General features: G+C 44.2%; 1 protein-coding gene across 4 annotated transcripts in view; it reads left to right on the top strand.

Moving 5' to 3' along the window:
• Positions 1-24,407, top strand: part of ints2 (integrator complex subunit 2) — a 70,223-nt gene that overhangs the window by 35,313 nt on the left and 10,503 nt on the right. For all 4 annotated transcript variants that reach the window (XM_068010736.1, XM_068010734.1, XM_068010733.1 and 1 more), the window contains 10 exons: positions 1,754-1,822; positions 3,422-3,556; positions 5,328-5,504; positions 6,695-6,803; positions 8,085-8,189; positions 9,791-9,955; positions 10,633-10,834; positions 11,990-12,115; positions 21,093-21,294; positions 23,343-23,579. In XM_068010736.1, coding sequence (XP_067866837.1) covers positions 1,754-1,822; positions 3,422-3,556; positions 5,328-5,504; positions 6,695-6,803; positions 8,085-8,189; positions 9,791-9,955; positions 10,633-10,834; positions 11,990-12,115; positions 21,093-21,294; positions 23,343-23,579 — 1,527 coding nt within the window. The remainder of the gene's footprint in view (positions 1-1,753; positions 1,823-3,421; positions 3,557-5,327; positions 5,505-6,694; positions 6,804-8,084; positions 8,190-9,790; positions 9,956-10,632; positions 10,835-11,989; positions 12,116-21,092; positions 21,295-23,342; positions 23,580-24,407) is intronic.

Below are 24,407 nucleotides of genomic sequence, written 5' to 3'. Positions count from 1 at the left end.
TGGAACAATCTCCTGTGTCAAATAAAAATGAAGCAAGTCTCCAAAACGAATAAATAATTCAGATAAAATGCCCGACGAAACCTCCCCTCCTTCCACTTTCAAAAAGTCGCGCCGAAGCTTTGACGCATGCGCAGAGGCCAAACTGGCGCGTCGGCGAGGAAGACGAAATAACGCGATGACGTCATCTGCGCATGCGCACAACCTTACCGGCAGGTCGGACCGCAGCGCATGCGCAGAGATGAGGAGACTGTGTGCGCATGCGCGTACCGTGTCGTCTGCGCATGCGCAAAGCGGTCCTGGTAAGCCGGACTGCAGCGCATGCGCAGGGGGCATGAGACCGTCTGCGCATGTGCGCACCGCGGCGCATCCTGATGACGTTGTCCGATGAAGTAGCGTTGTCATGAATTACTTTGCCCATACAACATCAAAACAGGGGCTAAAGATCCCTCCCTCTGGGTTCTGCTGTCGTATTGGAGCAGATGTTGGAAGTTGCTGGTGGTGGTGCTGTGACTGTTAACCTCATTAATTTCTAGCTGTTCATGACGAATAGTGAAACTTTAATGTTTTGCCAGTCAAATACAAAAACATTGAAAAACATTTGTGACATTTTTATACAAAAAAGAAACTGAATTTTGCAGGAATAGAAATAATATGACTGGGCAGGACGTTGAAGTGCTGCCCTCAAGTGTTAAAATTCAAGTTTACTCGGGAGTTTCCTTGTAGCAAGTTCTCAATTTTGCCTTTCCCATTGGGAAGAGAAACTGAGCAGAGTGTAGGGGAGTTTTCCTCTTCTCCCCTGAAGAATGGAGGGTAAAAACTGAAGTATGTATTGGGCCATCTGAGTCCACTACTTCATCCTGATGACGTGATTACAGGGTAGTCTTCCAGAAGTAGAGAGGATTCCCTCAACCGAGGCTTGAAACATGGTGTGACAGCAAGAAAGGTAATAAATATACAGTGTGATTGGGGGAAGAATGTTGCATTTAAACAACGACAACTTGTATTTAAATTGCATCTTCAATGTAGAAAAATCAAGACAAAGAAAGAGATATTGGGTGGGGGTGACCAAAAGATTAGTGAAAGGTGGGTGTTAGAGGTTTTTAAAGGAGAATGAGAAATTGGAGGTGTTTAGAATGAGACCCAGATGGCTGAAGACATACTGCCAGCTATGGGGCACAGGGAGGGGGCATACACAACAGACCATTGTCAGAGTAATGGAGAGGTCAGCAGGAGTAAGAGAGGTAGTAGGGCTGGAGAAGTTAAACAAGTTGGGGAGGTGTTAGGCCATGAAGGTATTTAAACAGAAGGATGATCATTTTGAACTTGAGGTATTGGATCCAACGTAGGTCAACAAAGGCAGTGGTGTTTTGGGTTAGTAGTGCTTAGTGTTTGATAGGATATAGGCCACAGGGTTTTACATGAGCTCAAGTAGTCAGCCAGGAGAGCATTGGAATAGCCAAGTCTGGTGGTGATAGCATGGATGAAAGTTTCATTAACAGATGGGCTGTGGTAGGTGGCCAATATTCTGACTGCACCCTTCAGGAAGAGAGCCTCCCTCACCTGTAGTGCATATTGGAAATTCCAGTTATGTGAAGTCAGAAATTGATTCTTTACAAGTTAACTTTGTAAATGTACATTGCTCTGAGATGAAGCTTTGCTTGTTGGGGCTGTGTTGAAGCCATGCTGCTGTTTTCTATCTGGTCGTCCATGTTGAAAGAAACTGAAAATAACAGCCTTGTAATTTCTGGTTCAGATTGCAATTAAACCGAGCTCACTGAACAGGATGAAAACCATCTTCACGCAGGAAATATTCACAGAGCAGGTGAGTCCACAGCTTGCACGCACCTTTACCTTTACATTTGTACATGGGAATACTATCTGTGCCTGTAAAGTTTTCAATTCTTGACCAATTTGAATCACAAATCTCATTTGTTCTTGATTTGAGACTTTCATCTATGACCCTCTGCACTTTCCATTGTTTTTCAGCAAACTTAGAAAAAAATAACTTGCATTTACGCAGGCCTCATCACATCTCGCAGAAGCATCCCAAAGTGCGCCACATATAATGAGCTAATTTGAAGTGTAGTCACTATTGCTCTCTAAGCAAATGTGTCAGCAATTGTATGCACAACAGGATTCCCCATACAGTATTGAGCTGAATAACCATTTGATCTATTTTTGACAGTGTTGGTTGAAGGAGCAATGTTTGTCAGGAGACAGAGATGTGTTTAGAATAGTGCCATGGGATCTTTAATGTTCAGTTGAACCATTGGAACTGGCAGATAGGACCTCAGTTTAACGTTTTAAGATTCCTACCTAGAGCCACCACACTCCACATGCCTGTTATATACACATACTGTTGTCTAACCCCCATGATAGACTGATGGTAACATTTCCTGCTCTTATTTCTGGGCTTGTTAGAGGAAACAGTGGGCAGAATTCTTGCACCTGAATGCCACCCAGTGAATCCCACATGAAACATGCATGTGTGTGGACGTTGGGTGACACCAGCACCTTCCCTGCTAATGCTCACTGTCTCAGCTCCCACATAAACCGCTGCCATTTGAGCAAGGTACCACATAAACGGATGCTGTGGAGATATACCACAGCATGAATCAGGAGAGGTAGGTGAAAACTAGAAGGAAAATATACACAGTTGCTAATTAGGCAGAAACAAGTATCAGTCACAGGACAGTTTATGTGGGTGCAACTGGCTTTATCTCTGTTGTGTTGGGGAAGCATAGTATAGAACACAGACAGGTTCCATGGAAACAGTAACCTTTATAAAACAGAATTTAAGTTTTTCTTTATCACCTAGATTCATATCTTTGCAACTTGGAGAGTGGAGATGCAGCCTGGTGCCCAGTGTGTCTTCTGTTGGCTTCCAGGATGCCTGAGACACCAACCAGGATGGATCCTCTAACTTTCTGAGGACTGGAAGACCAACCGTGCTCCTCCCACTTCGTAGCACTGAGGGTTAGAGTTCTTGCTGTCCATGCTGTCTTTTTAAAGATTATTTTGTCCTCTCAGTTTTCACGTTTATATGTTTAGTTTGAGAGAGTGAAAATGAGAAGAAGCTTTTCATCCTGTCTGTTACCCCATCATTTAGTGGAATGTCCAGCTGTTGGGTGAATTGGTGCATTTCCAGACAGCTGCTAGTGGCCCTTCATAACCAGTTACCAGGTTGTGTGCAGTAATGGTCACCCTGCTGACTTTTTCCTGGCCAGGGGTGAAGTTCTTCAGCACCTCCTGCAGGCCTAAGCTCAGAAACCGGAGCAAGTAGAAGGATGACAAATGGAAATCTCCTTCCTGCCATTGTGTGATGGCAATGCATGGGATAAATTTTGATGGGGGAGACTTGAATTTTGAATATAATATTGAATGACATGCCAATCACTTTCTCAATTCTTTCTAATTCTAGGTAGTTACTGCCCATGCTGTGCGAGTACCTGTAACCAGCAACCTGAGTGCCACCATCACTGGGTTCTTGCCCATACACTGTATTTACCAGTTGTTAAGAAGTCGTGCTTTCACCAAGCACAAGGTTTCCATCAAGGTACTGAAGTACTTTTACTGCATTTGTTGTAGTCGGAAATGTAATTTCTTTTATATAAATGTGGACTTGTAGTTTGCCCACGACGTTACCCACCGTCAGACAATGAATGCTTTGCTCCACAGATAGGTTGAGATGCGACTCCAGAATAACACCCACACTTTTGTGTAGTTAAGTAGAAATCGCTTTCTAGTGACGCAAACATAGCCTGAACACTAAGGTTATTTATTACAATTCTAGGTTGCTGCTGTGAAACTGCATCACAAACATAAAATGAGAATGTCAATCAGCTCATTTCTAACATCATTTTACACTTCACTCTAATGTCTTTGCAGAGACAACTTGGGAATAATTCTTGTATAATTTAAATCCTGCATAGAACATAGTACAGTATACTGTCCTCATCTGTAATTATCTTGTGACTGCTTTATATATAACATCTGCATAGCATCAAACCTGGTTTGAGTTTGCAGAGTTGCTTTTAAATGATTTGTGCTCTCACAGCATGTAAAATTCAGGTGCAGGGAGTGGGGTTTTCCGCATACACAGAATTCTCTTCTCCTGAGATTGACTCGGGTCCAGAAAATATAATGACTGTGTGCTGCCCAGCTGGAACAGATTCTATAGCTACTGGTTTCAAACCAGTATCTACAATATATCATACAATGATCAGCTTAGCCCTAATTCACTATGGGAAAGGAAATAAATTGCAGAGAAGGATACAAAAAAAACTGATTGGTTGATCTCTGAAGGAGCCCACACAGGAGCTACCTGCCAATCCACAGACAAGGGAAAATATGAAACTGGATCAATCTAGGCAGCCATCAGATACAAAACAGCACCAAGGTGAAAGCTATAAAACAGTGAAATTACCTGTCCCCTCTGAAAATGCTGTGGAAACAAAGAATAGAAATACTTTCCTGCTAATGAGTGAGACAAAAGATTGAAGTGACTGCATTAAAAACTAGAATCTAAAAGACACTTGCAGCAGTGCTGTTCTTTACTCCGCTTTGACCCTGTGCTCTTGGAATTGAAGTCCTGTGATTCCCACCTGTTGAATTCTTTCTCTTAATCTGGGCAGCACTGAGGAGGGAGGGGAAAGGAATTGCAAGTCAGTATTACTCTCTTGCAATCCCTGCTGACTTTCCCAGATGATTACAGGCCATGTCCTAGAGGCTACTTGTACTTTATCTGTCTCGCACTGAGGAAGAAGGATTAATTGCTAAGAAAAGTTCAACATTGAATGTCACCTTAGCAATAATTAAGAAAATGTAGAAAAGCTCATGTTACAAAATAAGTGATGTGACTTTCCTTGGTGCGGAGCAGGGAGAATAGCCTGAATACCTACTGAAAATGGGTCGGTGCCTGAAGAGCATCTTATTTCTCCAATTTATTGCTCCTATGATGGCTATTGCAGATGCTGGGAGGTTCTGTAGTCACTGATATCAAATATCTATGCGTAAATATCTAACATTCAGGGACCTGGATTTGAATCCAACCTAGACAATTGGCATGAACATTTCTGCTGTAAGACTTGTCAGTGAAATTAATAATTGTTGTTCTCAGTCCAGCTTGTGTGTGTGTCTGGGGTCTAGGCATTTTCCAATCAGGACTTAGCCTAGTTACCTGATCCAAACCTTAAGGACACTGGAAATTCTGTCTGCAGTCCGGTTTCTAGTAGCCAGTGACAATGCCACTGTACTTGTGTTTCTTTTGAAAGCTGATGAGAATAAGTAGTCCATTTTTAAGAATTGTTTGTTGTTTACACTTCTAGGATTGGATTTACAGACAGATGTGTGAGACGACAACCCCTCTGCACCCTCAGCTAATCCCTCTGATCGATGTTTACATCAACTCCATCCTAACCCCAGCATCCAAAGCCAATCCTGAAGCCACAAATCAACCAATCACAGAACAGGAAGTTCTCAATGTGTTCAATGGCCTGACTTGGGTGAGACCAGCATCTGTACAGCCAACGGGTCTGAAATGAAGTGTTAAGAGTTGTGCTTTATGCTGTATATAATGCATATCTACTATACCTTGATGGTACATTTCAAATGCATTGTCAAGATACTGTATGCCACTAGCATGAACATGAAAAACCTGAAAAAGATTGCTCTGCTAATCCCTCCCCCCTCCCCTATCCCAGTTCCGTGTCACAGGCCTGCTTTCTCTCCAGACCTGCCCTTATTTCTAAATTCAGCTTGTCTCAATAACTTATATGAGCACAAAGCTTTACCGCCACCTGGGGAATTAATGCAGGAAATTGGGGAAGGGAAGTTACACAGTGAGTTTCCACTCCTAATCCTTGGGCATAATATCTTGGGAACTGGTGCATTAAGCAAATGAAAATCAGGTCCACTGTGTCTGAACTATATAAATGAGGAAGGACCCATATTCAATCCCAGTCTGCACTGAGTTATGTTGGGCAGCATAAGGCAATACCTTGCAAGGATTTCCATACCCGATTACTATACAGTGATTGACTCCTTTGCTGGAAGTGCACAAGTGTAAACGCAGGATAAGGACAGGATTAGGCTTGGCATGGTGCCTTAACAGTTACAAAGCCTGCCAAAGCAGGAAGAACGGCCATGTGACTGAGATATAGGATAACGGTCATTGTCTCTGGGACCATAATCCCAGTAAAGGGCTAAAAACCTTACGAGCAAAAATAAAATGCTAGTATTCAAACTCCTAACTGGGAATCAAAGTTAAATGCCAGTATTAATGAGTGGGAACATTTGATGGAATGCCCATCCTTCAACCCAGTATGATTTTATGTTATTGGGTTCATTGGTGTAGAATTGTGATATTCAGGGTGACTGAGCTCTTCGTATAATTTTTGCCTTCTGACTGGTATTCCTGCAGAGCTGCTTGTCACTATAAATAAAATGAGACAAATTCCACCCAGTGAAGGGTTTTGCATTCCACTCAACATTCCTTCACTTTAATCCTAGAAGTAACGAAAGATTTAGCTCTTTGAAGTATCCCTATTATTCATCACTTTATTGAATGTGGATTTGTTTTAAAGTTGTGACTGAAGGGCACATGTGGAAAAAGTTACAAGGGTATAGAACATGAAATACAAAATCAACCATTTAGAGGGAACCACTTTAATCATTTTCCTATGCTTGTACGTAGGGTGAGAACAACCGATGTCGACAGAGACACAGCATCACAGCCCAGTTGCTGGTCCTCTATTACACGCTGTCATATGAGGAGACTCTATTGTCCAATGTGAAGCCACTAGGTATGGGGGTGTGTGTGTGTGTGTGTGTCTGTGTGTTTCTGCCTCACCCAGGAGAGTGGGTTATGTTTTAACCTCCTCTTTTCTCTCACTACCCCTACCCTCACCCTGAGGATTTCTCCATCAGGTTCAGTAGCTCAAGTTGAAGGCAGGTAGTCGGACACGCTCACGCTATCGCACTCACTCTCCTCCACAGCACCCCACCCCTCATTAATCTACAGTGGGTACAACTTTCGAGGGAAATGCTTTCCATACTTGTAGCTTGGCTGTTTTTTTCTTCTTCTGTCTCATTCACCAACAGACCAACCTGCAGAGCACAAGCAGGGCAGACCAAACATGGTCTTTCCCATACGGAGAGATCATCCAAGTTATCAGTGTCAGCCATGGCTCCAGGGTAGCACTCTCGCCTCTGAGTCCCACGGTTATGCATTCATGTCGTAGAGCACAAAATCCAGGCTGACCCTTCAGTATAGTACTTAGCTTTGAAGGTGCCATCTTTTGGATGAGACATTAAACCGAGGCCCCAACTGTCCTCTCAGGTGGATGTAAAAGGTCCCATTGCAGTACTTTGAAGAGCAGGGGGGTTCTTCCCAGTCTCCTGGCCAATATTTTTTTTTATTTAGAGATACAGCACTGAAACAGGCCCTTCGGCCCACCGAGTCTGTGCCGACCAACAACCATCCATTTATACTAACCCTACAGTAATCCCATATTCCCTATCACCTCCCTACACTAGGGGCAATTTACAACAGCCAATTTACCTATCACCTGCAAGTCTTTGGATGTGGGAGGAAACCGGAGCACCCGGCGAAAACCCACGCAGACACGGGGAGAACTTGCAAACTCCGCACAGGCAGTACCCAGAATTGAACCCGGGTCCCTGGAGCTGTGGGGCTAACCACTGCGCCGCCCCTATCCCTCAACCAAAATCACAAAAGCAGATTATCTGCTTATTATCTCATTACTATTTGTGGGAGCTTGCTGTGTGCAAATTGGCTGCTGCATTTGTCACACTGCAAGAGTGACTACGCTTCAAAAGTATTTCAGTGGCTGCAAAGTGCTTTGGGTGTCTTGAAGTTTGGTTTTATTTTGTTTCTTTGAGTTGGCCAGATAGCCACCACCTATTTTTTTTATCAGATTGAGTTGACCTGATGAAGGTTTTACTTCTCTGGTTTGAAGCCTGTATTTGTTATTTTTTATTTGAAACATTTAGATTACTGCTGTCGAAGTGGCTCACTGGTGCACATGCTGACCATTTCCTTCACTCTTGCATATTTCTAACAGCGACAGTACAGAAGAAGCCCAAATCTTACTCTGCTGCACTGATGGACCAGATTCCTATCAAGTACTTGATTCGCCAGGCACAGGGGCTGCAACAGGAGCTGGGAGGTAAATGCAGGGGCTTCAGTAGTGTCTTCAGGCTCCAATGGAATCCAGAGGTTCTGATGCAAACAAATTGCAAGCCAGCCCTCATACTTTTATTCTCTGGTACAGCCATTTGTATTTGAAAATGCGTCTTGTCACAAATGATTGTTTTGTAATCCATTCAGCCTCATTGAAAGAAAATTCCATTGGGATTCATCTCCAGATATTATGACTAGAGGTCCTCCAATGGTTTAGTGAGTATAGGTGGTGCCTAGTGTGGTACTGGGCCATTCCAATCGGGGAAGATTTCAGGTTTGTACCGGGTTAACTAGTCTCAGCTGAGGACAGAGTGGGAGGAAGGTGGAAAATTAAACTGACAGGCAAATGGAAGCTCGGGGTCGTGCTTGTGGACTGAATGGAGGTGCTTTGCAAAGCTATCGCCTAATCTGTGTTTGTTCTCCCCATTGTAGAGGAGACAGTGTTGTGAGCAGCAAATACAGTATACTAAATTGAAAGAAGTACAATTTAATTGCTGTTTCACTTGAAAGGAGTGTTTGGGACCTTGGACAGTGAGGAGGGAGGGGGGTAAAAGGGCGAGTGTTGCATCTCCCACACCTGCATGGAAGGGGTGTTAAGGGTGATTGAGGAATGGACCAGAGTGTCGCAGAGGGCACAGTCCCTTCGGAATGCTGAAAGGGGAGAGGAAGATATGTTTGGGGCGGCGCAGTGGTTAGCACCGCAGCCTCACAGCTCCAGCGACCCAGGTTCAATTCTGGGTACTGCCTGTGTGGAGTTTGCAAGTTCTCCCTGTGTCTGCGTGGGTTTCCTCCGGGTGCTCCGGTTTCCTCCCACAAGCCAAAAGACTTGCAGGTTGATAGGTAAATTGGCCATTAGCAATTGCCCCTAGTATAGGTAAGTGGTAGGGGAATGTAGGGACAGGTGGGGATGTGGTAGGAATATGGGATTAGTGTAGGATTGGTATAAATGGGTGGTTGATGGTTGGCACAGACTCGGTGGGCCGAAGGGCCTGTTTCAGTGCTGTATCTCTAAACTAAACTAAACTAAAAACTATGATGCCTTCCCATACTTGCTGTCAATACTCGCAACTGAAGAACAGTTATTAGGATGCTGTTGGTGAGCTCGGAACTCAGCAAGCATGAGCATCGTCAGTAGAGGGAAAGGAGCACAGAGACTGGACTTCAAACTCAACTCACTTGCCCTACACGACTGCCCTGTAATCTTGCTCTAATTCTAATGCATAGCTTTAGCTACAATCTTCCAAATAGTTAGCACCCTCTTTTAACATGATGTTTGATCTTAGAGAGCCATCTAAACTTCCAACGAAGTTCTATGTGTAGCTGGCAGCCTGGTGTAGAGACTATATTAGTTTAAGTCAAGCACCAGACATGGTGGAAACATACAGCAGTGTGAAGCAGAATATTGGCCAAGTGGATGTTTTAAATGGCTTCTCTGGGATCCCTAAATGTACGTTCTAATTGTTGGGGGGAGGTCACAGTAGCTAAATGATACAATGAAGAATGGCTGATAAATCAGATGTCGAGAAAATGATGAATATATACCGTGTGGCACATCCTAAACCGACTTGAGGTTTTCCTGTCCCTTAGGCCTACACTCTGCATTGCTGCGTCTGCTGGCTACTAACTATCCTCACCTGTGCATGGTGGATGACTGGATGTGCGAGGAGGAAGTGACGGGCACAGACGCGCTGCTCGCCAGGATGCTGCTGACCAGCCGAGCCAAGCACCACTCGCCCAAGAAGCTGCAGGAAGGTAATTCAATGCAAACTGATTCATGATTATATGCACAAACCAGAGGAGCCTCTGAGCTGTTCAGGTGATGCCTATAAATCATTCAAATATCACTAGTAGTGGAAAAATGTTTGAGCATTTCAATGCAAAAGAGTGTTTTGGTGTCATGCATATATATTTAGAGAGAGAGAGAGTCATATAGCACTGAAACAGGCCCTTCGGCCCACTGAGTCTGTGCCGACCATCAACCACCCATTTATACTAATCATACATTAAACCCATATTCCCTACCACATCCCCACCTTCCCTCAATTCCCCTACCACCTACCTACACTAAGGGCAATTTACAATGGCCAATTTACCTACCAACCTGCAAGTCTTTGGCTGTGGGAGGAAACCGGAGCACCCGGCGGAAACCCACGCGGTCACAGGGAGAACTTGCAAACTCCGCACAGGCAGTACCCAGAATCGAACCCGGGTCACTGGAGCTGTGAGGCTGCTGTGCTAACCACTGTGCCGTCCTTTGTATTGTATATTGTATCTAGCTGGCTGCTTGTAACAAATTGGTTATAGTTCCTTGATCACTTCCACTTTGGTATTTGCCAGGCATTTGAGAGTATAACCTGCATTCTGACATTCCCTTTCTTGTATCATTTGCTTATCTGTTGTACAATTCCAATTAGTCCTGTCATCTCCAGCTTTCCAGATGGCTTCGACCAATTACACTCAACTGATGCAAACCTTGGAGGACCTGACGCTCCTGTCAGCCAGCGAGCTGATTCCATTTGCAGAAGAATTAATGTCAGATTTGTACCGGTTGCTGGATCCAGGCGTTCCCCGACGAATTCTCCAGACAGTCAACCAGCTTTGGATGCTTCTCAACACCGTTATGCCAAGGAGGTATCAGCGCCTTTGATACACATATTACCTAATCGTCTGCGAATTAATTTATCTGGTATTTTAAACATCATTGCCTTAAATAATCTTAAGAGAAGTTGATGTGTAAAAGCCCTTCCTAGGACCTCAGTCATCTTTCTAAGCTGGGGTGTTTTATAATCTCTCAATGACATGCATCAGAAAGTGCACTCCTTTACCCAAACTATCTCCAGTCAGAAGGGAACAGTCCAGGGACTGTTGCTCAGTTGAACAGTCAGGAGAGAGCACTGTCAGTCACGTCAGTATGAGTCTGTTATACTTCTAAATGATTCTGGCAAGCTTCAACAAATATTCCTCCATCCACACTGATTGTCATCAACGAAGACTGATCTGAACATGGAATTCCTAATTGAGAATCAACTGATGTAACTCAATCACCAAAATCTGTTGTTTTTAATCAGATCTTTTGTCTAAATATATTGTACTTACCAGTTAGTACCATGCTCCTCTCTTATCCTGAAGGTGCTGACTGACTCATGCTGGGGTACAGTTCTCTTAGCTACCTCATCTAAATGACCAGTTCAATATGTGATCAATGTTCAAAATGTGATCCTTTGGTGAGTGTTGACAGGATATATAATAATGGATAGCATCGCCATGAAGTCTAATCTTGATAGTCACATGTGCCATCTTGCCAGCAGTGGTCACAAGATGATAATCAGGAGCAGGGACCCTGATTCCTCTCTTTCCTCTCTCTGACCAGCGCTGCTGAGATCAATTCTAGAGCCCCAGGTGAGATCAGTTAACTTATCAGAGATTGGAGGTGGAACCTGGACTCTCCCTGTCCATGGGACTGATTCACACTGAACAGTGAATTGACCAGCGGAAGCTTTGCAGCAGCATTATTTTTTAAATCTACATGTCTGTCTTTATTCCAAAGATCATTGCAGAGTTTGGTGTGAGATGGGTAAATTTACATGTTTATGATCAGTATGAACGTATGGCTCTCTTCCCTAATCATTCGGATCATTTTGAAATTTTCTCTTTAAAGAGTTTTATCATTGGCAGTGTTCTCTGTAAAGGGGAGTCACTGTAAGCATCTTGCTTGAGTACAGCCTTGTCAGCTTTCAATAACCTCTGTGAAGCACTGCTAACATCATGTCTCTATGTGTTGTGAAGGCTGTGGGTGATGACAGTGAATGCTTTGCAGCCAAAAGCCAAGCTGCTGCGCCAACAGAAGTACACTCAGAACGACCTGATGATTGATCCGCTGATTGTGTTGCGATGTGACCGGAGAGTGTACAGGTGAGTCACCAATAATGACAGGACCATGAATATACTAAGTCAAAGTATTAACTTGGCTCAGTAGCACTGTTGCTTCTCAGTTGGAAGATCTGGTTTGAAATCTAAAAGTGATGGACTTGCCAGACCTACTGAGCTTTTTCCTGTTCTTAAACATTCTCGTGCATTTTCAGTTTTTCTTTATCCTCTGGATTTGGACACCTTTTTTTTATTCATTCATGGGATGTGGGCATCGCTGGCCAGGCCAGCATTTATTGCCCATCCCTAATTGCCCTTGAGAAGGTGGTGGTGAGCTGCCTTCTTGAACCGCTGCAGTCCATCTGGTGTAGGTACACCCACAGTGCTGTTAGGAAGGGAGTTCCAGGATTTGGACCCAGCGACAGTGAAGGAACGGCGATATAGTTCCAAGTCAGGATGGTGTATGACTTGGAGGGGAACTTGCAGGTGGTGGTGTTCACATGCATTTGCTGCCCTTGTCCTTCTCGTTGATAGAGGTCGCGGGTTTGGAAGATGTTGTCTAAGGAACCTTGGTGCGTTGACCAGGCTGGCATTTACTGCCCTCCCCTAGTTGGCCTTTGAAGGTGGTCATGGGCTTCTTGACCTGCTACAGTCTGTGAGATATTCTTTGATACAATTGAGTGGCTTCAGAGAGCAGTTGAGAGTCAACCATGTTGGTGTGGGACTGGAGTCAAATATAGGCACAGACCAGGTAAAGGCAACAGGTTTCCTTCCCTAAAGGACATTTGTGAACCAGTTGGATTTCTACAACAATCCAACAGCTTCATGGTGACTTTTACTGATTCCAGCTTTTTAATTTTCAGATCCTTTTTTTAAATTGAATTAAGATCCTCAAACTGCCATGGTGAATTTTGAACCGTATTCTCTGGATTACCATAACTATTTTGGAGCCTGAATGTGACCTTTTAGACGTCCTGGTGAAAGACTTATCTGCTGAATGTATTGAGGTAGAAGCTTTTCAACTGGAGCCATCTAACATAGGAACAGGAGGAGATCATTTAGCCCCTCAAGCCTGCTGTGCCATTCAGTGAGATCATGGCTAGTCTGGGCGGCACAGTGGCGCAGTGGTTAGCACCGCAGCCTCACAGCTCCAGCGACCCGGGTTCAATTCTGGGTACTGCCTGTGTGGAGTTTGCAAGTTCTCCGTGTCTGCGTGGGTTTCCTCCGGGTGCTCCGGTTTCCTCCCACATGCCAAAGACTTGCAGGTTGATAGGTAAATTGGCCATTATAAATTGCTCCTAGTATAGGTAGGTGGTAGGGAAATATAGGGACAGGTGGGGATGTGGTAGGAATATGGAATTAGTGTAGGATTAGTATAAATGGGTGGTTGATGGTCGGCACAGACTCGGTGGGCCGAAGGGCCTGTTTCAGTGCTGTATCTCTAAAACTAAAACTAAAACTGTAACCTTACCCCAAAATGCCTTTGCCTCATATCCCTCAATACCTTTTGGTTAACAAAATTCTATTGATCGCTGATTCAAAATTAATAATTGATTTATTTTATTTTATTTTATTTAGAGATACAGCACTGAAACAGGCCCTTCGGCCCACCGAGTCTGTGCCAACCAACAACCACCCATTTATACTAACCCTACAGTAATCCCATATTCCCTATCACCTCCCTACACTAGGGGCAATTTACCTATCAGCCTGCAAGTCTTTGGATGTGGGAGGAAACCGGAGCATCCGGCGATCTAGCACCAATTGCTGTTTGTAGAAGAGTTCCAAACTTGTACCACCTTTTGTGTGTAGAAGTATTTGCTAACTTCACTCTTGAACGGTCTGGCTTTTGTTTTTAGACTATGTCCCCTAGCCGTAGATTCCCCAAACAGCACGGTTCCTCTCTCTCTTCCATTCTGGTAAATCAATGCTGCATTCCCTCCAGGGCCAATATATCCATCCTAACGTGGTGCCCGGAACTGAATTTTCTCACCTGTTTATGATTAAATGATTACTTTGTGTCTGTTTTCACTGAGGAAGATACAAGAAATCTCCCAGAATTAGAGATCCAAGGGACAAGGGAGATTGAGGAAGTGAAGGAAATTAGTATTAGTAAGAAGGTTGTATTGGAGAAATTAATGGGGCTGAAGGTTGATAAGTCCCCGGGACCTGATATTCTATATTCCAGAGTGTTGAAAGATGTAGCTATGGAGATAGTGGATGCATTAGTGATTATCTTTCAAAATTCTAGATTCTGGAACGATTCCTGCAAATTGGAAGGTAGCAAATGTAACCCCATTATTTAAGAAAGGAGGGAGAGAGGAAAAGGGGAACAACAGACCTGTTAACCTTATATCAGAAGTAGGGAAAATGCTAGAATCTATTCTAAAGGATGTGATAAATTGACACTTGTAGAATAATGATCTGATTGCAGCTGTAGTATGTGGGAGCTGGTGCAATCCACGGTGACCACATCTGCAGCAAGTGTTGGCTGCTCGAGGACCTTCGGCTCAGAGTTGATGAGCTGGAGTCCGAACTGTGGACATTGAGACACAAAAAGGGGGGGGGGGGGAGAGTTACCTGGATACTGTGTTTCAGGAGACAGTCACACCCCTTAGAATAATTACATCAAATTTGGGCCGTGGTCAGGGACAGGAGGGTGTGACTGCGAGTGAGGCATGTATGGGGATCCAGAATTTAGCGTTGGAGCCTCAGCCAGTGCCCTTATCCAACAGGTACTACGTTCTTGCTCCCGGTGTGGACGAGGGCACAGACTGCAGGGAGGATGAGCAAACTGACCACAGCACCATGGTTCAGAGTGCCATTCAAGTGGGGGGAGAAAAGAGAAATGTAGTAGTAATGGGGGATAGCATAGTTAGGGGAATAGATGCTGTTCTCTGCAGCAAAAACAAGGAGTCCGGAAGGCTGTGTTGCCTACCTGGTGCCAAGGTTAAGGACATCTCTTCTGGGCTGGAGAGGAACTTGGAGTGGGAGGGAAAAGATCCAGTTGTCGTGGTCCACGGAGGTACTAGCGACATAGGTTGGACTAGGAAAGAGGTTCTGCTGAGGGTCTATGAGCAGCTCGGGGCTAAATGAAAAAGCAGAACCACAAAGGTAATAATCTCCGGATTACTACCTGAGCCATGTGCAAATTGGCGTAAGGTAAATAAGATCAGAGGGGTAAACGCATGGCTCAAAGATTGGTGTGGGAGAAATGGGTTCCGATTCATGGGGCACTGGCACCAGTACTGGGGAAGGAGAGAGCTGTTCTGTTGGGACGTGCTTCATTTGAACCAAGCTAAAACCAGTGTCCTGGCGAATCGTCTAACTAGGGTTGTAGATAGGACTTTAAACTAATTAGTTGGGGGGAGGGTTCAATTGAAGGGAAGTTTAAAAAATCAAAAAGAAGCGAGAGAGCAGAGGTGCATGGTAATGAAGAGGCGAATGGTAATCAAAGTGTGACAGGAAGGGCCAGAAAAAATAAGCAGAAGAGTGTAGCAGAAATTAGAACCAAAATGAGTAATAATGGTAAAAAGTCAAAGCTTAAGGCTCTTTATCTGAATACACGCAGCATTTGTAACAAGATAGATGAGTTGACGGCACAAATAGAAATAAATGAATATGACTTGATAGCTATTAGAGATGTGGTTGCAGGGTGACCAAGACTGGGAACTCAATATTCAAGGGTATTCGATGTTTCGGAAAAGGAGATGGGGTAGCTTTGTTAATAAAGGAAGCTATCAGTGCGGTGGTGAGTAGTGATATAGGTGCAATAGATCGTGATGTGGAATCAGTTTGGGTGGAAATAAGGAATAGCAAGTGGAAGAAGTCACAGGTGGGAGTCGTCTATAGGTCCCCGAAGAGTTGCTTCACTGTAGGACAAAGATTAAATCAGGAAATAATGGAGGAGTGTAAGAAGGGTGCTGCAATTGTCATGGGTGATTTTAATCTGCATATTGACTGGACAAATCAGATTGGCAGAGGTAACATGGAAGACGAATTTGTCGAGTGCATCAGGGATTGTTACTTAGAGCAATACGTTCCAGAACTGACCTGGGAACAGGCTATTTTACATTTCTTCTTTGGCCTCCTTATCTCGAGAGACAATGGATAAGCGCCTGGAGGTGGTCAGTGGTTTGTGAAGCAGCGCCTGGAGTAGCTATAAAGGCCAATTCTAGAGTGACAGGCTCTTCCACAGGTGCTGCAGAGAAATTTGTTTGTCGGGGCTGTTACACAGTTGGCTCTCCCCTTGCGCCTCTGTCTTTTTTCCTGCCAACTGCTAAGTCTCTTCGACACGCCACACTTTAGCCCCGCCTTTATAGCTGCCCGCCAGCTCTGGCGAACGCTGGCAACTGACTCCCACGACTTGTGATCAATGTCACAGGATTTCAAATCGCGTTTGCAGACGTCTTTAAAACGGAGACATGGACGGCCGGTGGGTTTGATACCAGTGGCGAGCTCGCTGTACAATGTGTCTTTGGGGATCCTGCCATCTTCCATGCGGCTCACATGGCCAAGCCATCTCAAGCGTCGCTGACTCAGTAGTGTGTATAAGCTGGGGATGTTGGCCGCCTCGAGAACTTCTGTGTTGGAGATACGGTCCTGCCAGCTGATGCCAAGTATTCTCCGGAGGCAGCGAAGATGGAATGAATTGAGACGTCGCTCTTGGCTGACATACGTTGTCCAGACCTCGCTGCCATAGAGCAAGGTACTGAGGACACAGACCTGATACACTCGGACTTTTCTGTTCCGAGTCAGTGCGCCATTTTCCCACACTCCCTTGGTCAATCTGCACATAGCAGTGGAAGCCTTTCCCATGCGCTTGTTGATTTCTGCATCCAGAGACAGGTTACTGGTGATGGTTGAGCCTAGGTAGGTGAACTCTTGAACCACTTCCAGAGCGTGGTCGCCAATATTGATGGATGGAGCATTTCTGACATCGTGCCCCATGATGTTCATTTTCTTGAGGCTGATGGTTAGGCCAAATTCATTGCAGGCAGCCGCAAACCTGTCGATGAGACTCTGCAGGCACTCTTCAGTGTGAGATGTTAAAGCAGCATCGTCAGCAAAGAGGAGTTCCCTGATGAGGACTTTCCATACTTTGGACTTCGCTCTTAGACAGGCAAGTTTGAACAACCTGCCCCCTGATCTTGTGTGGAGGAAAATTCCTTCTTCAGAGGACCTGAACGCATGTGAAAGCAGCAGGGAGAAGAAAATCCCAAAAAGTGTGGGTGCGAGAACACAGCCCTGTTTCACGCCACTCAGGATAGGAAAGGGCTCTGATGAGGAGCCACCATGTTGAATTGTGCCTTTCATATTGTCATGGAATAAGGTGGTGATACTTAATAGCTTTGGTGGGCATCCAATCTTTTCTAGTAGTCTGAAGAGACCACGTCTGCTGACGAGGTCAAAGGCTTTGGTGAGATCATTGAAAGCAATGTAGAGGGGCATCTGTTGTTCACGGCATTTCTCCTGTATCTGACGAAGGGAGAACAGCATGTCAATGGTCAATCTCTCTGCACGAAAGCCACACTGTGCCTCAGGGTAGACGTGCTCGGCCAGCTTCTGGAGCCTGTTTAGAGCGACTTGAGCAAAGACTTTCCCCACTATGCTGAGCAGGGAGATTCCACGGTAGTTGTTTACATCTAGTAATGTGTAATGAGGTAGGATTAATAAGAGATATCATAGTTAAAGATCCTCTAGGGGGAAGCGATCACAATATGGTAGAATTTCAAATTCAGTTTCAGGGCAAGAAACTCTGGTCTCAAACCGGTGTCCTCAACTTAAACAAGGGCAATTACAGAGGTATGAAGAAAGAGTTGTTTAAAGCGGGCTGGGAAAATAGACTAAGGGGAAGGTCAGTGGATAAGCAGTGGCAGACATTTAAGCAGATATTTCATAACGCTCAGCAAAAATTTATCCTGGTCAAAAAGAAGGACTCGATGAGAAGGATGAACTACCCGTGGTTAACAAAGGCGGTCAAGGAGAGTATCCAATCAAAAACTAAGGCATACAAAGCAGCGAAAACTAGTGGTAGGCCAGAGGATTGGGAATTTTTTAGGAACCAGCAGCAGATGACTAAATTGCTAATAAAGAGGGAGAAAATTGACTATGAAAGTAAATTGGCAAGAAATATAAAAACAAACAGCAAGAGCTTCTACGGGTATATAAAAAGAGAGTAGCTAAAGTGAGCGTGGGACCCTTGGAGGATGCGACTGGAGAATTGATAACGGGGAACAGGGAAATGGCAGATAATTTAAACCAATATTTTGCATCGGTCTTCACGGTGGAGGACACTATAAACATCCCACAGATATCAGATAAGCAAGGAGCTAATGGGAGGAAAGATCTTGTAACAGTCTCTATCATGAGGGACAAAGTATTTGACAAACTAATGGGACTAAAGGCAGACAAGTGTTTTAAAGGAAGTGGCTGCAGAGATAGTGGAGGCATTGGTTGAAATATTCCAGAACGCACTGGATTCCAGGTGGGTCCCAACGGATTGGAAAACTGCTAATGTGGCGCCCCTGTTCAAGAAGGGAGGGAGACTAAAAGCAGGAAACTATAGGCCAGTCAGCCTAACATCGGTCGTTGAGAAAATGCTAGAGTCCATTATTAAGGAAGAAATAGGACATTTAGATAAGCTTAATGCAATCAAACAGAGTCAACATGGTTTTGTGAAAGGGAAATCATGTTTGACAAATTTGCTGGAGTTCTTTGAGGATATAACAAGCAGAGTTGATAAAGGGGAACCGGTAGATGTCGTGTATTTGGATTTCCAGAAGGCATTTGATAAGGTGCCACATAAAAGATTATTGTACAAGATAGGAGCTCACGGTATTGGGGGTAATGTATTAACATGGATTGAGGATTGGTTAACTCACAGAAGACAGAGAGTCGGGATTAATGGATCTTTTTCAGGTTGGAAAGATGTAACTAGTGGGGTCTCAATTATTTACTATCTATATTAATGACTTGGAGGAGGGGGCAGAGTGTAATATATCCAAATTTTCTGATGATACAAAAATAGGTGGGAGGGCATGTTGTGAAGAGGACATAAGGAATCTGCAAGGGGATATAGATAGGTTGAGTGAGTGGGCAAAAACTTGGCAGATGGAGTTTAATGTAGGAAAGTGTGAGGTCATGCACTTTGGTAGGAAGAATCAAAAGGCAGATTATTATTTAAATGGAGAGAGACTCCAAAAGAGTGCAGCACAGAGGGATCTGGGTGTTCTTGTGCATGAAACACTAAAGGTTAGCATGCAGCTGCAGCAAGTAGTTAAGAAGGCAAATGGAATTTTGGCCTTTATTGCTGGAGGGTTGGAGTTTAAAAATAGGGAAGTCTTGTTACAACTGTACAGGGTGTTGGTGAGGCCACACCTGGAGTACTGTGTACAGTTTTGGCCTGCATATTTAAGAAAGGATATTCTGGCATTGGAGGCAGTTCAAAAGAGATACACGAGGCTGATTCCTGGGATGAAGGGGTTGACTCATCAAGAGCGGCTAAACAGGTTAGGCCTTTATTCATTAGAGTTTAGAAGAATGAGGGGTGATCTTGTTGAAAAGTACAAGATTCTGAGGGGGATTGACAGGGTAGATGTTGAGAAGATGTTTCCACTAGTGGGGGAATCTCAAACAAGGGGACACTCATTTAAAACTGAGATGTGAAGGCATTTCTTCTCTGAGGGTAGTGAATGTCTAGAATTCTCTACCCCAGAGAGTTGTGGAGGCTAGGTCACTGAAAGTATTTAAAGAGGGTGTAGATAGATTTTTGAAATATTAGGGAGTTGAGGGCTTTGAGAAGCTGGCACGAAAGAGGAGTTAAAGCAGATCAGCCATGATCTTATTGAACAGCTTCAAGGGGATTTGGACAGACTTAGTGAGTGGGCAAGAACATGGCAGATGGGATATAATGTGGAAAAATGTGAGGTTATCCACTTTGGTAAGAGGAACAGATGTGCAGAGTAATTCTTAAATGGTAAGAGCTTTGAAAGTGTAGATGTACAAAGGGACCAGGGTGTCCTCGTCAATAAGTCACTGAAAGCTAACAGGCAGGTGCAGCAAGCAGTCAGGAAGGCGAATGGTATGTTAGCCTTTATTGCAAGAGGATTTGAATACAGGAGTAGCGAAGTATTGCTTCAATTGTATGGAACCTTGGTTAGACCTACCTGGAGTACCGTGTGCAGTTTGTTCCCCTTACCTTCGGAAGGATATTATTGCCATAGAGGGAGTGCAACGAAGGTTAACCAGACTTATTCCTAGGATGGAAGGACTGTCCTTTGGAGAGAGTTTGGGGAAACTGGGCCTGTATTCTCTAGAGTCTTGAAGAATGAGAGGTGATCTCATTGAAACCTAGAAACTACTTCAAGGGATAGACAGGGTAGATGCAGGTAAGACGTTTCCCCTGGTTGAGGAGTCTAGAACCAGGGGACACAATTTCAAAATAAGGGGGAAACCACTTTGGACAGAGATGAGGAGAAATTTCTTTACTCAGAGGGTTGTGAATCTTTGGAATTCTCTACTATGGAGGGCTGTGGAAGCTCAGTCATTGAGTATGTTTAAAGCAGAGATTGGTATCAAGAAATCTGTCAATGACATAAAGGGATATGGGGATAGTGTGGGAAAAAGACATGAAAGGGGATGATCAGCCATGATATTGAATGGCGGGGCAGGCTCGATGGGCTGAATGGCCTACTACTCCTCCTATGTTCCTGTGTTTATGCAGAGCTCTGGGATCTTGGGTTCTTATCAGGTTTGCTGTGCATTGTACTAAGTAAGTATTCTCAGAGTTCTTGGTGCATCTCCATAGCAATGTCTGTGGGTTGTGATATTTGGAATGATTATGGTGTTTGGCCTTCAGTGACCCTAAGAGTAAAATTCTAATTTCAGATTCAAGTTACCCAGGTTTCATTGAAACATGAAAATCAAACAAATACTTATTGTTTGGCTAGACATGTGTTGTTCCATGTTTACAGCAGTCCAGTTGTTTCAGTGCCTTTTTTTGTTTGTGTCTTAACCCCAGGTGCCCTCCACTAATGGACATTACGCTGCATATGCTCAATGGTTACCTTCTGGCTTCAAAGGCCTACCTGAGTGCTCACCTCAAGGAGAACGTGGATCAGGACAGCAAACCGTATCAGAATAACACCATGGGAGTTGTGGGACAACCTGAAGCCCCAGAGGTCACAAAAGAGGAGCTGAAAAACGCTTTGTTATCAGCCCAGGTAAAAACACAGGAGTCAGATGATCAGTGCCGCAGCATCTCAGATATAATTTGGTATGTGTTCCAAAGTGAGTATTCTGCATCCTCCGTTATGAAGCAGTGTTAGTCCTAGAATAGACTGAAGCCTGGAAGAATGAAAATCAGAGCAGGGTGGTACAAAAACGAAGCCAATTATCAGACCCACACAGAAACCCCCATTTGTTTCTCCAAACCAAACTGCTGAGAAAGTCACAATTTGTTAGTTTGCCTGATGTAAAATGCATGCTCTCTCTCTCTGTCACTGCAGAACATGGGTGAAGGTAGCTCAGAGACCAGGTTTGGGGGTTTCATTTTATTTTATTTCTTTTTTATTTAGAGATACAGCACTGAAACAGGCCCTTCGGCCCTCTGAGTCTGTGCCGACCATCAACCACCCATTTATACTAATCCTACACTAATCCCATATTCCTACCATATCCCCACCTGTCCCTATATTCCCCTATCACCTACCTACACTAGGGGCAATTTATAATGGCCAATTTACCTATCAACTTGCAAGTCTTTGATGGTGGGAGGAAACCGGAGCACCCGGCGAAAACCCACGCAGACGCAGGGAGAACTTGCAAACTCCGCACATGCAGTACCCAGAATTGAACCCGCGTCGCTGGAGCTGTGAGGCTGCGGTGCTAACCACTGCGCCACTGTGCCGCCCATATTTCTGAATATGATTATAGAGGTACCTTGGGTTAATCAGCTTAAAAGTTCGGAGTTTGCCCGCACAGAGGACTGTGGTCCAGAGTATTGGTTAGCAGGATTATCTGGAGCTGGTTGGGAAGTTGATCCCTCCAAAATCACCAGGGAAGTGGTACTGAACAAATTGTTGGAGCTGCGGGCTGATGAGTCCCCGGGTCCTAATGGACTTCATCCTAGTGTGTTAAAAGAAGTGGCTAGTGAGATAGTTGATGCGTTAGTTTTAATTTTCCAAAATTCCCTAGATTTGGGGAAGGTTCCTTTCAATTGGAAAATAGCGAATGTAACTCCTTTATTCAAAAAGGGAGGGAGACAGAAAGCAGGAAACTACAGGCCAGTTAGCTTAACATCTGTCTTAGGGAAAATGTTAGAAGCTATTATTAAAGATATTATAGGAAGGCATTTAGAAAAATTCAAGGTAATCAGGCAGCGTCAACATGGTTTTGTGAAAGGGAAATCCTGTTTAACCAATTTATTGGAGTTCTTTGAGAGAGTTACATGTGCTGTGGATAAAGGGGAACCAGTGGATGTACTGTACTTAGATTTTCAAAAGGCATTTGATAAGGTGCCATATCAAAGGTTATTGCAGAAAATAAAAGCTCATGGTGTAGGAGGTAACATATTGGCATGGATAGAAGATTGGTTAGAGAGGAAGAGAATTTCCTTTCTCTGAGGGTCGGGTCTTTGGAATTCTGTTCCTCAAAAGGCAGTGGAAGTAAAGTCTTTGAATATTTTTAAGGCAGAGGTAGATAGATTCTTGATCAACAAGGGGGGTAGAAGGTTATCGGGGGTAGGTTGAAATGTGGAGTAATCAGATCAGCCATGAAGTTATTGAATGGTGGGGCAGGCGCGAGGGGTCGAGTGGCCTACTCCTGCTCCTAATTCATATGTTCGTATGTAAAGCCAACTTTAACTGAAAGCCAGCCCCAATCCCCACTTACCAAAAAAAAAAAATCAGAAGCCTAGAATAACACAACTCGAGGCCATTCAGCCCATCATGCCTGTGCCGGCTCTTTGAAAGAACTGTCCAATTAGTCCCAAGTAGCCCTACAAATATTTCCCTCTTCAAGTATTTATCAGTTGCCTTTTTGAAAGTTATTATTGCATCTGCATCCAGCACCCTTTCAGGCAGCGCATTCTAGATCATAACTCTTTAAAGTGTGGTTATGCTGAGATATATAAAGTCCCAGTAATAGTATCCAGTTGAATTGAACTAAAAATTTATTTTTGCATGGCCTTTACATAATATGGCAATTTTTTGTTTTGGTTACTTAAAGAAGGTGAATCTGATGCCTTAACGTAAATGGACTCTCCTTATAGGACAGTGCAGCCGTTCAGATTCTTTTGGAGATCTGCTTACCTACTGACGAGGAGAGGTCTCGGGGTGCAGGAAGGGTCCTGAAGAAGCAGCACCAAACCAACAGTCTCTCTGAATCCTTGGAAAACACTCCGGAGACTTTACTTAGCAATGTCCGGGAGGTGCAGTGTCTCATCTGCTGTCTCCTGCATCAGATGTTTATTGCAGATCCAAATATTGCCAAACTCGTTCATTTTCAGGTCAGTACTATATATTTAAGTAATTTACAGCAAGTTGTAGTAAATCGTTGCTTTTCAGACTGTAGGATGGTAGACAGTGGTGTTCCCCAGTGCTGGGACCAGTGTTTTTTTTTGATGTATATAAATGACTTGGATCTTGGAATACAGAGTAGAATCTAAATATTTGCTGATGACACCAAACTTGGAGTTGTGGCCAGTGACAATGATATGAACCGCCTGCAACAGGACGTAGATAGGCTAGCAGAATGGGCAGACAGGTGGCAGATGTAAGGTGATGCAGATTGACAGAAGGAATAGGGAAAGGCAATATATACTTATCGGCCTCAACTAGACTATTGCATCCAGTTCTGGTCACCACACATCAGGAAGGATGTGAGGGTTCTTGAGAGTGTGCAGAGGAGATTTACCAGAATGGTTCCAGGGATGAGGGATTTTAGTGATGAGGTTAAGTTGGAAAAGCTGGGTTTGTTCTCTGAATAAAGGAGATTGAGGGGAGATTTAATAGAAGTGTACAGGATTATGACAGACTTCGATAAGTTAAACAAGGAAAAGCTGTTCCCATTAACAACTGGTACAAGGATTGAAAGTTTTGGGCAAAAGATGCAGGGGGAATATGAGGAGGCACTTTTTTTATGCAACAGGTGGTAATGACCTGGAACTCGCTGCCCACAAGGTTGGTGAATGACTTCAAGAGGAAGTTGGATGGCCTGTTGAGAGAAATACACTTGCAGGACTATGGGGATCGAGCGGGGAGTGGGACTGACAGCATAGCTCCGTGGAAAGCCGGCATGGACTCGATGGGCCGAATGGCCTCCTGTGCCAAATATG

Source organism: Heterodontus francisci, chromosome 30 (assembly GCF_036365525.1).
Source record: "Heterodontus francisci isolate sHetFra1 chromosome 30, sHetFra1.hap1, whole genome shotgun sequence".
Classification (NCBI taxonomy): Eukaryota; Metazoa; Chordata; class Chondrichthyes; order Heterodontiformes; family Heterodontidae; genus Heterodontus; species Heterodontus francisci.
This window is presented reverse-complemented; position numbering and strand designations above follow the sequence as displayed.